Below are 12,500 nucleotides of genomic sequence, written 5' to 3' on the forward strand. Positions count from 1 at the left end.
TTCGCCTCGCGTCCGTTCCGTTCGGCTTTGGTATGTTTGACGCCTAATAACTATGTGTTGTGTTCTGTGTTCCCCAGCCTGGCCCGGTTCTACCTGGACTCGCAGGAGCTGCTACAGTAATAATATATCTATGTGTTGTGTTCTGTGTTCCCCAGCCTGGCCCGGTTCTACCAGCCTGGCCCGGTTCTACCTGGACTCGCAGGAGCTGCTACAGTAATAATATATCTATGTGTTGTCTTCTGTGATCCCCAGCCTGGCCCGGTTCTACCTGGACTCGCAGGAGCTGCTCCTGAATGATCCGCAGTTCCTGCAGCTGGGCCAGATGTGGCAGGAGCTCTCCGTCATGAGCAACTTCATGGACACGCTACGCAACAACCCAGACCGCGTCAAAGGTAAACAACAACAACAACAACAACAACAACAATGATAATAATAACAACCCAGACCGCGTCAAAGGTAAACAACAACAACAACAACAACAATGATAATAATAACAACCCAGACTGCGTCAAAGGTAAACAACAACAACAACAACAACAACAATAATAATAATAACAATAACAACCCTGACCGTATCAATGGTAAACAACAACAACAATAATAACAACCCTGACCACGTCAAAGGTAAACAGCAGCAACAACAACAACAATAACAATATTAAATAATAATAATAATGATAACCCAGACTGCGTCCAAGCTAAATAATAAATCCACGCATCTACAGAGATAACACAACGCTCATTACTAGAAGCAGTGGTTAGTATACTGGATACTCATTTGTAGATGTAGATAGATCTTCTTCTTAGGGCACATACTCATCTGTCAAATCCTTCTCCTCTTCTTCAAGGTCACGGCCTGTGGATAGAGGACATCCTGAAAGATTAATATTCTGGATACTTATCAGTTTAATGTTTAATTGTCCTTATTCTGTCCCTCAAGGTCACGACCTGAGAATACGTATTAATTTAATATTTATCTGACCTCTGTCCTCTTTTTGTCCCTCAAGGTCACATGGTCTGAGGATAGAGTCCATTTTGCCGTAGAGAACATTGTGTCCTTATTAAGCCATGTCCTTATAGTTTGATTTAATGTTTATTTGACCTCCCTCTGTCCCTCAAGGTCGCGGCCTGAGGATAGAGGACATTCTGAAGGACGATGAGGTCATGACCGTGTACCTGCTGAAGGAGGCGGGGCTCTCCGAAACCGTGGTCAACCAGCTGGTCAACTCCCAGGTCAAAGTGGAGCAGGTACAGAACAGTGATTTTTTTCCTAAAACGTTTGCACGCTCCTCTAGAATGTTTTCCTAAAAGGTTCGCAGACTCCTCTAGATTGTTTTCCTTTTATTCATTCATTGGCATGATGACAGTTCAACCTTGTGGTCTTCCTCAGATTCACTAACCAACACAGACTTGACACATTGAGTGCGTTCCAATATGTGACCTTGCTTCCTCCACTTGTCCTTGTGGCCTCGTACTAGGAAGTGATATGTCATGATGACACCACTGACAACAGCATTATATTTCAATATCTTGCAAAAGCTCAATTGTAATCTCTTTTTCTCATTTGCAATTGGGCTGGTGAATGAAAAACAGTCCCCCAAAAGTTGTTGTGGCTAGGCTGACAGCTGGGAAACTTTATCGTTTTCTCCACGGAGAAGGGGCCAGGAGGCGAGACGAGGAGACAAGCACAAGTGTAGGAGGCAAGGTTGCATATTGGAACACACACATTATCTTCAGTACAACACCTGTCTGAGCGGGTGGAGTCAACTTAAGCCTTACAGGTCCAGGATATATGCCTGTGGTGTGACAAGATCTAAATAAATAAGGGGCATTACAAAAGTGTATAAAACAGTAAGATAAAACATTAAACATATTGGAAAAACATTTCCTCTTTTTTGTTCAGCAGCAGTCTATGCCCAAGCTTGTGTGTGCATTTTTACAGCAGTAACACTCAAGCAGGACATAATGCATCTGGGAGCAGAAACACATTGTGCAGAGATTCTCGCATTTTGTTTTGATGATGTTGTTTTGATTAGGCACCTGTTGAGTTGGATCTGCGGAGTACATACACCCTAATGCCGCGTTTAGGCCAACAGAGCAGCAGGTCAGTTTAGCTGGTGAAGGTGTCAGACCGACCGTTAAGTTACTGCATAATGGACGCTCAGTGCTGGAGTTTAAGCTTAAGTTACTGCCAAATGATCAGGGTGCTGGAGATTTGTAGTTTATCAGGCCATACTATATAACTATATTCACACTTTCGTTTTGTTATTTTGTATGCTTTTGCGACGCTATATCTTAAGGCATGCCAATAAAGCACAATATGGGTTTTAATTTGAGTTTGGAACTTCAATTAATTTAAATGATAGAGTAAGATCAATGATAGATCAGACCATCTCCCATCGTCCACGGAGACGGATTCCTCATGGCCTTTGCCAGACTGATTGACGGAGTCAGCAGTCGGCTATTCGCCCAGGCTAGTAACCAACCAATACCCTGCTAGCTATCCCTAAATAACGGCTTTGTTGCTTTGGATGAAGAGGAATGTGATGAGATGTCAGATTTCTGGAGTGGACATGTAGTCAGGGAGCAGTCTGGGAAGTCGGCCACAAACAAAATGAAGAGTCTGGCATCAAGTGAAGAGTGTGGCATGGCATGAAGTGAAGAGTCTGGCATGGCGTCATTGGTGAAGAGTCTGGCATGGCGTCATTGGTGAAGAGTCTGGCATGGCGTCATTGGTGAAGAGTCCGGCATGGCGTCATTGGCAGAGCTGAAATGCTGAAATGAAGAGTCCGGCATGGCGTCATTGGCAAAGCTGCAGTGTGCGTGCGAGTGCCATCAGTGTTTGGCATTCCAACTGTCAGCTGTAATTACGTGTGATCGACCCGCGCTGCCATCTCTCTACCTGGGTACAGTAAGCACTCCCCCAGGGCCGCCGACAGGGGGTGGACAAAGGGGTCTGTTGTCCCGGGCCCAGGGAGATAGGGGGCCCAGAATCGGGTGCCCATTACATTATATGTATTGGGTAGGGGGCCCTTTCAGATGACTTTGTCCCGGGCCCAGCAAAAGCTGTCAGCTACCCTGCCCTCCCCAGCGACCCACTGCAGGACAAAAAGAGTCTTGGTATACACAGATACAGCCCTGTGATTGGTGACTAGAACCTTGTTAAACACAGATGCAGCACTGTGATTGGTGAATAGAACCTTGGTAAACACAGATACAGCGCTGTGATTGGTGAATAGAACCTTGACAAAGACAGATACAGCGCTGGGATTGGTGAATAGAACCTTGGTATACACAGATACAGCGCTGTGATTGGTGAATAGAACCTTGGTATACACAGATACAGCCCTGTGATTGGTGACTAGAACCTTGTTAAACACAGATGCAGCACTGTGATTGGTGAATAGAACCTTGGTATACACAGATACAGCACTGTGATTGGTGAATAGAGCCTTGGTATACACAGATACAGCGCTGGGATTGGTGAATAGAACCTTGGTATACACAGATACAGCGCTGTGATTGGTGAATAGAACCTTGGTATACACAGATACAGCGCTGTGATTGGGGGACAGGGAAGGGTTTGTACTTTTGGATCGTCTCCAGTGCCCTCCAGACAAACCTGTTTACTGGTGCTGTGGGTGCTGTGGGTGCTGTGGGTGTTGTGGGTGTTGTGGGTGTTGTGGGTGCTGTGGGTGCTGTGGGTGCTGTGGGTGCTGTGGGTGCTGTGGGTGTTGTGGGTGTTGTGGGTGTTGTGGGTGCTGTGGGTGCTGTGGGTGCTGTGGGTGTTGTGGGTGTTGTGGGTGTTGTGGGTGCTGTGTCTGGTGACCAAGCTGGGGGTCAGGGGTTAGGAGGTTAGGAGGATTCGGTCGGGAGGGGGGGGGGCGGGATTGGGGGGTGAGGGTGAGCTTCACTTTGGCCCAAACTGTTTTCTTTCAAGCGGCCGACAATTACGTATATACTGGCCTGGGTCCCTGCTGCTTTGGTGTCCTATACCAGGTGGAATGTTGCATTGTGCAGAGCAGAGCTTCTGTTTTAGCCTCATTGTCAGCAACATTGTAATGACCTAATTCTCTTTACAGTATGTTAAGGCTCTTAGTAGAGGCAGATTTGAACCTTTCTCCTGTACTTCCAGCGGTGCTCTGACTCTGGTGATGCAATTTGTACCTCCAAGCTAGCATGGATCATTGAACCAAATGGTAGCAGTTAGCAGCTGAACACATCATAATAAGAAAAATAAACTTACAAAACACACTGTTGCAGCTACAAGTCCTGTCGAGTGACATTCCTCTGTCTATACAATATTAATTGCTCTCCTAAAACATCTCTGTGCCCAAGACACATGTCTCTTGAAGAGACATTAAAGGGACACTATGCAGGAAATGGGCAAAAAAGTAAATTTAGCCAACCAGAATGGCTGTACGAGGCTGTGGTTAGGACAGCAGACTTAAAGGGACAATGTGCAAGAAATGGTCAAAATAGGTACTGCAACTATGCTGCTCATTGAAACTGGGCTGACTATTGCCAAATTTGGTCTTTACATGAAAGTTTACTAAGTAATAAACACATATTTTCTAGTATTGTCCAAGTACAGTCATTTTTGCAGCTAAAAATGGCTATTTTTGGAAATTCAAAATGGCGGACCATGGAGAAGATCCCCCTTTTCATGTATGAAAAGTGCAATTTTCCCAGTCATAATGAATACTTAGAATTTGATGGTGGTGGTAAGTATTCATGAAAAAGGTAACATTAGTGAAGGGGCAGCATGAATTCTGGAAATAAACAACTAAAAATCTCACACAGTGTCCCTTTAACTACTTTACTTATCTTCTTCGTCCCGGCTGGGACATAAGGCCGCAATCATACAATGCCACTGAAATGGTAATTAATGTACCATACAATTTATGGTATTTAATCCATACGATAGTAACATTATCTGTGGTTGCACTACCCTGATGTGTGGTACTACTAATATGTTATTGACCCTTAACTCTTATATAATGACATGTTTTCTCTTTTGTTTATTTCTCATTTAATTTTCATTTTCATTTCATTTCATTCATTTATTTCTTCAGGACATTGCACATTAATGAACATATACATACATGCACATATATGTAAATGTGCCAGATTGTAGCCCAAAGGCTAATTTCCATCTGGTGTCCATCTGGTGTGTTTATTTCTTTATTTCTAGTTTGCGTACGGCGTGCCGGACCTGACGCTGAAGCAGATCGCGTGCAGTCAGGACCCACTGTGCCTTACCTGTGGTGTCACCAGCCTGCCGAGTGCTACCACTAAAACGTCTTATTTCTCTTTATTTCTAGTTTGCGTACGGCGTGCCGGATCTGACGCTGAAGCAGATCGCGTGCAGTCAGGACCTGTTGCCTTACCTGCCGTGTGCTACCACTAAAACGTCTTATTTCTTTATTTCTAGTTTGCATATGGCGTGCCGGACCTGACGCTGAAGCAGATCGCGTGCAGTCAGGACCTTCTGGAGCGCTTCATCATCTTCCCGAGCCGGCGAGGCCTGTACAGCGTCCGCAACGCCATGTGCGCCCTCACGCAACAGCGCCTCCAGCAGGTGGAGGACTCGCTGTACGCCAACATCGACTTCTACAAGCTCTTCCGTCTGGTGAGTAGCCTGCCGAATGTACTGTAATGTTAGCCCTGATTATCATCTGGTGAGTAGCCTGCCGAATGTACTGTAAATGCTAGCCTGCCGAATGCACTGTAAATGCTAGCCCTGATTAGCCTGCCGAATGTACTGTAAATGCTAGCCCTGATTATCACCGACTTTCAAATCTCTTCAAGACTTGGTCTGACCAAGAGCATAACGATTAACATTTCCCAAACGGCATGGTTGACCCACCTCCCTCGCCTTGCTACTGGTTGTTTGCTTCTCAACAACGTGGGAGGAGTTCCCTGATTTTTCTGGAGCTCAGAAAGGCTATTGGTATTGCTTCTGACCTGACTAGAAGCAAGGCTGAAGGTGTTGTGTCACTAGGAGGGCGTTGCCTGGCTAATGTAATGAAATGATATGTCTGATGTCTGGTGGTGGACGTTGTTGTTTTTGGATAAAAGTGTCTTGCAAATGTAACAGTATCTGCCTGTTTAGTAGCGGTGCGGTGAGGTGTTGTCTGTGTTGCGTTATACTATTTTTGATACGTGCAAGTTGTATGCTATGATTGCAAGTCGCTTTTGAATAAAAGCATCTGATTGTAATGTAATGTAGTCATATGTCTGTCTGATTAGTAAGTGGTGCGGAGCTTTGGGTGTTTTCTCAACATCAGTGTTGACCTCTACAAGCTCTTCCACCTGGTTAGTAGTGCTCTGCAGGCCTGGCACAACCAGAAAAGTAAACTGGGCAATTTCCTAGTTGCCTATAGGGCCTATATGACAGCAATTAAATATTTGTGAGTGTGGCAGCATATACCGGTATATATATGCCCCACCCATAGAACATAGAACACCCATATACCCTCCACCCACCCATATAGAACATAGAACACCCATACACACAGTCATGCACAAGTCATACACATTATGTCAATGTCATAAATGTTTCATAGTCATGTAAAGTTGACATTGTTTGGGTTGTCTTCACCATAACCAAATGTAATGGGAACAGTCATAACATGCTGATGACATGTCCATGTGTTATGACATTCTTATGACAGTGTCGTCATGTCATACCTATGGTGTCGACGTCAAGTAAAGTGTCACCCATTTAGTCTCTATTTAGTCTCTGGCTCCTCCATCTGCACAAGCTAGCGTATATGTGTTTGTTATGCGGACTACCTAGCGTATGTGTGTTTGTTATGCGGACTACCTAGCGTATATGTGTTTGTTATGCGGACTACCTAGCGTATATGTGTTTGTTATGCGGACTACCTAGCGTATGTCTGTTTGTTATGCGGACTACCTAGCGTATGTGTGTTTGTTATGCGGACTAGCTAGCGTATGTCTGTTTGTTATGCGGACTAGCTAGCGTATGTGTGTTTGTTATGCAGACCAGCTAGCGTATGTGTGTTTGTGTGCCAGTCCGCATCAGTCAGCACTTGGAAGCGATGCCCAAGCTGTAACTGGACCTAACTGACTTGGTAACTAGGTAACAGTGATGGGTAGCGGGTAACTGGACCTAACTGACTTGGTAACTAGGTAACAGTGATGGGTAGTGGGTAACTAGCTGGCTTGGTAACCAAGTAACAGTGATGGGTAGTGGGTAACTGGGCAGGCGGGAGGGCAGGTGGGAGGGTGTTGTGGGTAACAGGCGGGAGGGTGTTGTGGGTAACAGGCGGGAGGGCGCTGCGCTCTCCATTCAGCTGAACTCAGATGAGTTCAGGTGGGGTGAGTTGAGATGGTCGTCGTGGCGACAGCATTGGCACTGCTGATCTCCAGTCCTTGCTGCTCTACTTACGCTAACAGGCTTAGCAGGCCCCGCCCCGCCCCTCACCAGGCCGGCCCCGCCCCTCACCACGGGAGGCACTAGCCCCGCCCCTCACCACACTAATAATAATCCCCACAAGCCTATTCTCCTATTCCCCCTCTCTCCCCTCCCCACAAGCCTCTTCTCCTATTCCCGCTCTCTCCCCTTCTCCTCTACTCTCCTCCCCCCCCTCCCCTCCCCTCCCCTGCTCTCCTCTCCCTTGCTCTCCTCTACCCTCTCTTTTCCTTTCCTCTCCTCTCCTCTCCTCTCTTCTCTTCTCCTCTCTCACCACCCCTTCTGCTCTCCTCTCCTCTCCTCTCTCCTCTCCTCTCCTCTCCTCTCCTCTCCTCTCCTCTCCTCTCTCACCACCCCTTCTCCTCTCCTTTCCTCTCACCTCCCCTTCTCCTCTCCTCCAATTCTCCTCTCCTCCCCTTCTCCTCTCCTCTCCTCTCTCCTCTCCGCTCTCCCTTTCTCCTCTCCTCTCCTCTCCTCTCCTCTCCTCTACACTCCCCTCCTCTCCTCTCCTGTCCTCTCCTCTCCTCTCCTCTCCTCTCCTCTACACTCCGCTCCTCTCCTCTCATCCCCTCTCCTATCCTCTCTTCACCTCTGCTCTCCTCTGCTCTCCTCTCCTCGGCTCTTCTCCTCCTCTCCTCTCCTCTGCTCTGCTCTCCTCCTCCTCTCCCCCTCCTCCTCCTCTCTTCTCCTCTCTTCTCCTCTCCTCTCGCTCTCCTCTCCTCTGCTCTCCTCTCCTCTGCTCTCCTCCTCCTCTGCTCTCCTCCTCCTCTCCTCTCCTCTACTCTCCTCTCTTTTCCTCTCCTCTCCTCTCTTTTCCTCTCCTCTGCTCTCCTCTCCTCCTCCTCTGCTCTCCTCCTCCTCTCCTCTCCTCTCCTCTCCTCTCCTCTCTTTTCCTCTCCTCTCCTCTCCTCTCATCTTCTCTCCTCTCCTCTCCTCTCCTCTCCTCTCCTCTCCTCTCCTCTCCTCTCTTTTCCTCTCCTCTGCTCTCCCCTCCTCTCCTCTCCTCCTCCTCTGCTCTCCTCCTCCTCTGCTCTCCTCTCCTCTCCTCTCCTCTCCTCTCCTCTCCTCTCCTCTCCTCTGCTCTCCTCTCCGCTCACAGCTTCGTCTAAGCCCTGGACACTACAGTTAAAACAGTTCAAAGTCACGGTTTTGCACACCTCTGTAGTAGTTGGAGAAAAGCGTAGAATATTATCCCAGTGGAGTTATCATTCAATCCCGCACACTGCCCATTCCACCAATAAACTTTAATACAACTATGGGCACCACAACTGTGAAAGTGAAAAGTGAAAGCCCATTGGGAAACTCCAACTCCCATTGTCATTGTGACACAGCACTCCACAGCACACAAGTGAACACTGCACACTGCACACAACGAAATTGCATTTATGCCTCACCCGTGCAAGGGGGCAGCCCTCAGTGGCGCCCCATGGGGAGCAGTGCGGTGGGACGGTACCATGCTCAGGGTACCTCAGTCATGGAGGAGGATGGGGGAGAGCACTGGTTGATTACACCCCCCACCAACCTGGCGGGTCGGGAGTCGAACCGGCAACCTCTGGGATGCAAGTCTGACGCCCTAACCGCTCACCCATGACTGCCCTGATCTCCCTGGGCCCGGGACAGCTGACCCTTTTGTCTCCCTGTGGGGGGCTTCCCTCCCCTGCCTTCTCGCCCCTCTGCCTGTCCGGCAGCCTCCAATGGCGTCCTGTGTTGCCACATTGGGCAGTTACCCGCCTAATTGGGCAACTTGGGTTGGCAGGTGAAAACGGGACCATGGCCATTTTTTTCTGCAGTTTTATGCCCATAGAAATCAATGCAATTTGTTGAAAATGGGTGAAATTTGACACATTTTGGTGGTTTTTGAAAACCTTTTGTGCGAGATTTGATTAGACACATCTGGCAACATTGTGTACTGGCAGCCTCAATGTACAATGGCGTCCTGTGTGTGTGTGTGTGTGTGTGTGTGTGTGTGTGTGTCTGCAGCCTCCAATGGCGTCCTGTGTGTGTGTGTGTGTGTGTGTGTGTGTGTGTGTCTGCAGCCTCCAATGGCGTCCTGTGTGTGTGTGTGTGTGTGTGTGTGTGTACTGGCAGCCTCCAATGGCGTCCTGTGTGTGTGTGTGTGTGTGTGTACTGGCAGCCTCCAATGGCGTCCTGTGTGTGTGTGTGTGTGTGTGTACTGCCAGCCTCCAATGGCGTCCTGTGTGTGTGTGTGTGTGTGTACTGCCAGCCTCCAATGGCGTCGTGTGTGTGTGTGTGTGTGTGTACTGCCAGCCTCCAATGGCGTCCTGTGTGTGTGTGTGTGTGTGTGTGCTGGCAGCCTGTTGGTTATTCTACTGTACTATACGCTGTCAACAAGCGGCCTCACTGATTGGCTGAGCTGAGCTATTAGCACGATTCATCACTTAGCTACTTACATAGCTGTAAAGATTCGCTCTATGTTACATTTTACATGATGAATGAATCATTAGTCATTATAGGGCCAAAGCAATGCTTATAAATTAGTCAATTGTTGAATGAAGACTCTAATCATCATCACAATACGAATCCCGTCAAAGAGCTATAAATCCCATCTCTAATCTGGAGTGTCGACCCAACTCACAAAGTCATCGTGAGATACACACAGACATTTTGTATTATTTATATATTTGAATGCCATTTGAAAGGATTTTCAGGAAGATACTAGGGGTACAAAGTGGTTCTAATAATAATAATAATAATACAAATACAATTATTATTATTATTATTACAAAGTGGTTCCGTATCAGTTCTCCGTAATGGCTGCCATGTACTACTGTTGTAAAATATATGACTAAAAACAAGTTGCCAACTCCCACTTTTATGGAAGAATGTTCTGTATGGACAATCACAGACTCATTTTACATCTTTGACTAAAGGGTGGCGAATATCACACATGCAACAAAGTACTCCACAGTAGCAATCCTCACCCACTTAAGTTTGAAGGATGACATTACTTCTTCTAAACGTTGTTTTTCTCTTTCTCTCTTTTTCTTTATTATGATTCCTCTCCTCTTTCTCTACTCTCTCTCTCTCAGCTGCCGACGGTGCTGAATGACGGCACTAAGGGCTTCGACCTGACGCGCTGGAGTGCCGTACTGTCCACCGTCTCTGACAAGGTCCAGGAGGTAAGCAGTGGGGTTGTAGTGTAGTGTTGTAGTAGTGTAGTGTTGTTGTAGTAGTGTTAATGTAGCAGTGTCGTTTGTGAATGAATCGATTCTTTTGAACGGCTCCTAGACGTGAACCAAGTCACAGCTGGGACTTTTTTTTGCATTTTTGGTCGTTTTGTGCACGTGACTTGACCTGAGTACTTCAATCAGAGAAAAAAACATGAGTGTCTCTGCCTCCGAGAGTGGCTGGAACGGTCTTTAGAAGGAAGAGGAGGCACTGGTTGTGTGGACCACATGTGCCAGAGATGGCTTCTTGAATGCTATCTTCTTAACACTGAATGAATATTTAAAAAAAAACAAAAAAAAACCTGAATGAATGTTAAAGAATCGTTCAAGTGAGCCAGTATTTTCAACGGCTCTTTGAAAAGAATGAGCCACTAAGATCCGTATCCCGTCAAAGAGCCATAAATCCCATCTCTAGTAAGCTGAGTGTCAACCCTCCCCCCCCCCCCCCCCCCCCCCCCCCCCCCCCCCCCCCTGCAGTGTACTAGCAGACCCCTACTGTAGTGGGAGGTGCCTATTGTAAACCCCTACTGTAGCGGTGCCCTGGGTGGGAATCACAGCTCTATTGTATTGGACTGTATTTCACGGAAAGTGCTACCAGAGACGCAATGCATTAGAATAGAGAATCTTTGGTGCTGCCCTGTACCCTCCTTTTACATGTCGCATGAGGTCCACATCACAAGCTGCCTGGTTAACACCAGACCTGATCACAAGTGAGATTAGGTCTGGGGAGGTGCCTATTGTAAATTCCCTCGGGGCCAGAATACTTGGCTATTATGACACACTGCCCTGCTCTCTGATTGGGCAGAGAAACTGTAAAGGTCGGAATGCTTGGCCATTATGACACACCCGTCCCGCTCTCTGATTGGACAGAGACAGGGACCATGATCTTGGCTGTTATGAGTCATCCTCGCCAGACTGTCTCTCAGATCGAAGCGATTGTGTAGAACTAAAGGCAGTATGGGAGTTCCCAGGCTACATCACAAGAAATACACACACACACACACACACACACACACACACACACACACACACACACACACACACACACACACACACACACACACACACAAACACACACACAGGCTACATCACAAGAAATACAAGCTATTTACTGTAGGAGATGGGACGGGGTACAGAGAGAACATTCCAATTGCTGGACACTTGGCAGTACAGCCAGATTGCTATTGTTGTACCTGATGGCAGTATATATAATGGAATTAAATGCTGTTAGGTAGTCATCTGTCTTTTTTTCAGCCTTTAAATACACAAAGCATTTACAAAGTTCAAAGTTCAAAGTTCAAGACCTTAATGGCAACCAACAGAGTACAACTGATTATTACTGTCACCGTGGCGCCGTGACCTGGAAGTGGGGTGAGGTCGATGGGGGTGAGCGGAGCGGATGCCAGCTAGCAGAGTTGCCATAGTAATGGATGCCAGCTAGCAGAGTTGCCATAGTAATGGATGCCAGCTAGCAGAGTTCGGAGGTAGCCAGTGTTGCCAGATTGGGCTGTTTCCCGCCCAATTGGGCTGCTTAGGATGGCCGTGTGCGGGTAAAAATGGCATTTAGCTGAAAAAACCGCCCAGTTTTTGCCATAGAAATCAATATAATTGGGCGGGATTTTGTGCCTCTAGGCGGGTTTTGAGCATTTTTTGGGCTGGAAATCATCAGCCTCATCTGGCAACCCTGGAGGTAGAACGTTAGTAAAGCTCCCTCCACAAGGCTCATGCAGATGAGATGCTGTATCGCTGAGCTATCCGCCTAGACCTTGAGCTCTCTCTCTCTCTCACACACACACACACACACACACACACACACACACACACACACACACACACACACACACACACACACACACACACACACACACCTT

At 47.4% G+C, this 12,500-nt stretch overlaps 1 protein-coding gene across 1 annotated transcript in view; it reads left to right on the forward strand.

Moving 5' to 3' along the window:
- Positions 1-12,500, forward strand: part of LOC134450500 (retinal-specific phospholipid-transporting ATPase ABCA4-like) — a 129,806-nt gene that overhangs the window by 7,266 nt on the left and 110,040 nt on the right. Inside the window, exons 5-8 of the mRNA XM_063200342.1 lie at positions 253-392; positions 1,121-1,248; positions 5,435-5,632; positions 10,492-10,581. Coding sequence (XP_063056412.1) covers positions 253-392; positions 1,121-1,248; positions 5,435-5,632; positions 10,492-10,581 — 556 coding nt within the window. The remainder of the gene's footprint in view (positions 1-252; positions 393-1,120; positions 1,249-5,434; positions 5,633-10,491; positions 10,582-12,500) is intronic.

This window comes from Engraulis encrasicolus, chromosome 6 (assembly GCF_034702125.1).
Source record: "Engraulis encrasicolus isolate BLACKSEA-1 chromosome 6, IST_EnEncr_1.0, whole genome shotgun sequence".
Lineage (NCBI taxonomy): Eukaryota > Metazoa > Chordata > Actinopteri > Clupeiformes > Engraulidae > Engraulis > Engraulis encrasicolus.